A 3,634-nucleotide genomic window follows, 5' to 3' on the forward strand; every position below is an offset into this window, starting at 1 on the left:
AAGCAGAGCCGCGCGTGCAAGTCAGCGACTCGTTGCCCAGTAGACGTTGTTCTCTTTGTAACGTTGTTATCTGGACATCCTGGGGACAAGATCGGCCCCGGGGAACTGCGCCCGCTTTGCCCGGGACGTGGCGTTGGGGCGAACGGAGGCGCTGGCTGGGAGTCAATGCCTGGGAACGGGAAGCGTCTTCCTAGGGCGAGTAAACTCTGAGGAAGAACTATCGAACTTCAGCACCCTTTAACCACTTCGAATCAGGCATCTGTTTTGTTTGTGATTAGCCAGTTTAGTCCACTGTTTCTGAAGGAGAGATTGGCCATACCAGCAATACCTAGCCGTCAAGTGTTGTCGTATGCCGCGAGCAACCGTCGGCCTGCCCCTGTTGCCCACCACGTCGATCTAGGACGCAATAAAGTGTTCCAATGAGATTGAAGATCCCACCGAATATGTAAAAAGCCTGATCTGGGTAAATGGGAGTCCTCTTTGTGCCGCAGCTGCCATGAGGACACTGTCACGAGATCCTGAAGTCACCTCGCGCGGGAGACCGCGGTTCAAGCGAGGAGGACAAACCCAACACGAGCTTTCTGCTGGGAGAATGACGGGTGTGATGTCCGCGAAAACAGGTAACGGAATGGTAGGAAGCGTAGCTGGAAAGAAACAGGTGACCCTTTATCGAAGTCACTCGGAGGCTGGCGTATTTCTAGCTCAACGCCGTTCTCGAAGACACGCAGCGGATGCTCTCCGCCTCCGGTTTTAAGTAGGAGAATCGAGCGCTTGGGGTGCAAGGGACATGGACCAAACCCACCGCCTCCTTCTTCAGGTGGGACGTGAACTGTCTGAAACACTTCCTACAAGTAGGGGTGGCTGTCTGGAGCGAACCACGGCACCCATCGGGGGACAGTAGTCCCTCCACATCGATGCTGTCACCCCGTGCTGTAGTTGCTGGACGGTCATCGACCGGACGCGGCAGGTCCTCACCAGCCTCGCAGCTTGGATGGCGTCACTTTCTCGGTGCCATGAATTGCTCCTCTTTCTTTTTGTCAGTCTCTCTTTCCTGAAACAGCAAAAGTCACATCTCAACTGCAGTTGGTGTGCGTTCTATTGCCTGAAGGTTGCCTCGTACTTTGAGCCGTTCACACTGTCCGCTGAAGCTCTGACTACCCTCAACAGAGGCTTCTTCAAGTCGAGTCAGTCGCTGTTCGTTGCAATTCCGCCACGACGTTGGTGGCTAGCTGGACTCATCGCGAATCATCGCCACCGTTGTCGTTATCATCGACTTCGTTTGAAGAGCCTTTTCCGTCAGATTTTTTCTGGATTCCCTTGAGAATCTTGTTCACTTCATGTTTCCACTTGTCGCGTTTTTCTTCCCTTGAGGAGACGCAGTTGCCGCTCTTCTTGTTCCTCAGAATCCGTGTCATGAGGCACTGTGGTTTCTCATAGCACTTTACAGCACGTGAGCTCTCGCCCGAGTCCAGCATGTTGCCCGGGGACCTCAAAACTCCTCTGTTTGGAACCGGGAGTTTTCGCCAGAGCCCGGAAGCTTGTCATTTTTTTCTTCGTGCACGTGCTCAGCCGTACTTTTTCCTGTAAGTGGATTCTTGGCCGCTGGACTTGACAAAACTTCTTCTCTTCCACTACTTTCTAGCCCTTCCAACGAACCTTGTAATTGTCTGTCATTTTTCGTAGTCACAGCTTCATGATCTCTTCTCACGTGGATGGCCGGCGACTTCTCCCTGCATCCACAGGCAACAGCGATCGCTTTCGCGCGCTCTCCTCTTTCATTTGAGGAGCGCTTGCTCCACCACTTCTTACTTGTGTTACTCCTGCCTTAACATCACATCTGTTGGCTCGTTGTTTTTTCCTGTCCCTCCTCTTCTTTTCTCTTTCTTCTTTCCGCCCACCTGATACTGCCACATCATCTTTTCGTATTCTGTTACGACTTACTCCACACAAAATGGATACGTCGGGTCCAGGAGAGAAACAACATGAACCCCCAGCATCTTCACATGCCCAGGCATCCCCATCCCCACAGATGACTTTGCCAACTCATTTTGTTGTTCCAAGCACTACAGGGGGAGGGCGAGACCGGAGAGTCGATGCTTCACTTCATCCTAGAGTGCTTGTCACACCATCACACCAGGGTTCGATTCCTGCCACGTCAACGTCGTCTGGGCAAGTGGGTGGAGGAGCAACCGCTCACTGTAAAGTGTCGGGTGTCCAATGGTCTGACACCTATTCGCCTTATAAACGAGAGGAAGGTGATTATTCGTCTACAAGTGAGATCCTCATCAAAGCCGTCCCCCCTTCAGCTACAACTACGACACCCTCATCTCTACTTCAACCGAGTACATCATCCCCGTACACCTCTATTATCTCTTCTTCATCTTCCTACCCCCACCCGACAGCAACCAAGTATATAAGTGATAGTACCGAAGAGTATCGCTTGGTCTCCTCTTCATACTATCCCTCTTATACTTATTCTTCAACTCCTGGACTTAGGGTCGTAGAAGAAGAATCATCAGCAAGCCAGACAACACGTCCAAATGCCAAAACAATCTCATCCTCGAACACTCTAGTTCCTCCTCCTCCTTCTTCTTCTTCCTCCTCTTCTCCGCTTCTATCTTCTCCTTCACCTCTTCCACACAAGACCATAAGCACGAGTGTCTATACCACATCAACACCACCTGCCTCAACGATCCCTGCCGCAGTTGCCTACACGCCTTCAACACTTACCCCCCCCCCTGCTGTATCTCGCACGTATGTTGTAGAAGAAAGCTCGCCAACGGTCTACTATACTCAGCAGATCCTGACGGATGAAAAGCCTGTCCTACCTCTTCGTGAAGTCTGCAGATATACAGAGGCGTGTACGTTGCCGGATCCCTCACCATACTACGAAGAGGTAATGATGACGTAATGAAAAAAGCCTTTTAACCATCAGACCAGCATGTCTCTCCTTCTCTATGAATCTACTCCTCTCTTCTTCTTCGGGTATCTTTCAGTCCAATAGACATATGTCTTTCTCTCTCTCTGTGCATGTCTTCTCTCTTTTTCTCTTCGTTTGCTATTCACTTCAGCACGTCGAGGGGTATCGTCTTCAGTTGGTGATGGGGTTCCCATGCTCGGCACGATACCTTCTTTTTGTTCTTTTTTGTTTTTCCTCTCTTCTTCTTCTTTCTTTTCATCTACAGCTGTCTTCTGTCTTTGGTTGAAATTCTATTGAGAAGAAGATGCCTATAGTGGGTACTTTCTTTCTTGAGGAAAAAAGGCTCTTCAGTATAATACTTTCCCACCGACACGGGGTAGAAGGAAGCTTTCCATACGGGGCGAAAGGGAAGGAAGCACGGGAGGTATATGTCTCTACTGTGTGTGCCTAGACATGTGTATAGAAGTTTATATACATATATAGGAGATCAGAGAGAGATGGATACATGCATATGTGATTTGAGTACATACAGTCTTTTTCATTCTTCTTCGCGCCTCTTGTTGTTCATCTCACACGAATCAATTGGCACCTGCCATATTTTTTCTCTAGTCAAAGAACCCTCACCTTTTCTCATCATATCTCTATCTAAAAAGAAAACTGACCTCTCTCGCTTCACCTCTATATGCCTAGTCATCCTAGGTGTTGTTCATTCAT

The 3,634-nt window shown here is 49.5% G+C and overlaps 1 protein-coding gene across 1 annotated transcript; it reads left to right on the plus strand.

Annotated features, from left to right (window-relative positions):
* Positions 1–984: 984 nt before the first annotated feature.
* On the plus strand, positions 985–3,491 carry CSUI_003142 (uncharacterized protein). The gene is made up of 2 exons (XM_068063340.1): positions 985–2,896; positions 3,072–3,491. Exons 1-2 carry the CDS (start codon positions 1,952–1,954, stop codon positions 3,204–3,206), a joined length of 1,080 nt encoding a protein of 359 aa, XP_067924686.1. The 5' UTR covers positions 985–1,951; the 3' UTR covers positions 3,207–3,491.
* Positions 3,492–3,634: the final 143 nt, after the last annotated feature.

Source organism: Cystoisospora suis (genome assembly GCF_002600585.1).
Source record: "Cystoisospora suis strain Wien I chromosome Unknown contig_1358, whole genome shotgun sequence".
NCBI classification, from domain to species: Eukaryota; Apicomplexa; class Conoidasida; order Eucoccidiorida; family Sarcocystidae; genus Cystoisospora; species Cystoisospora suis.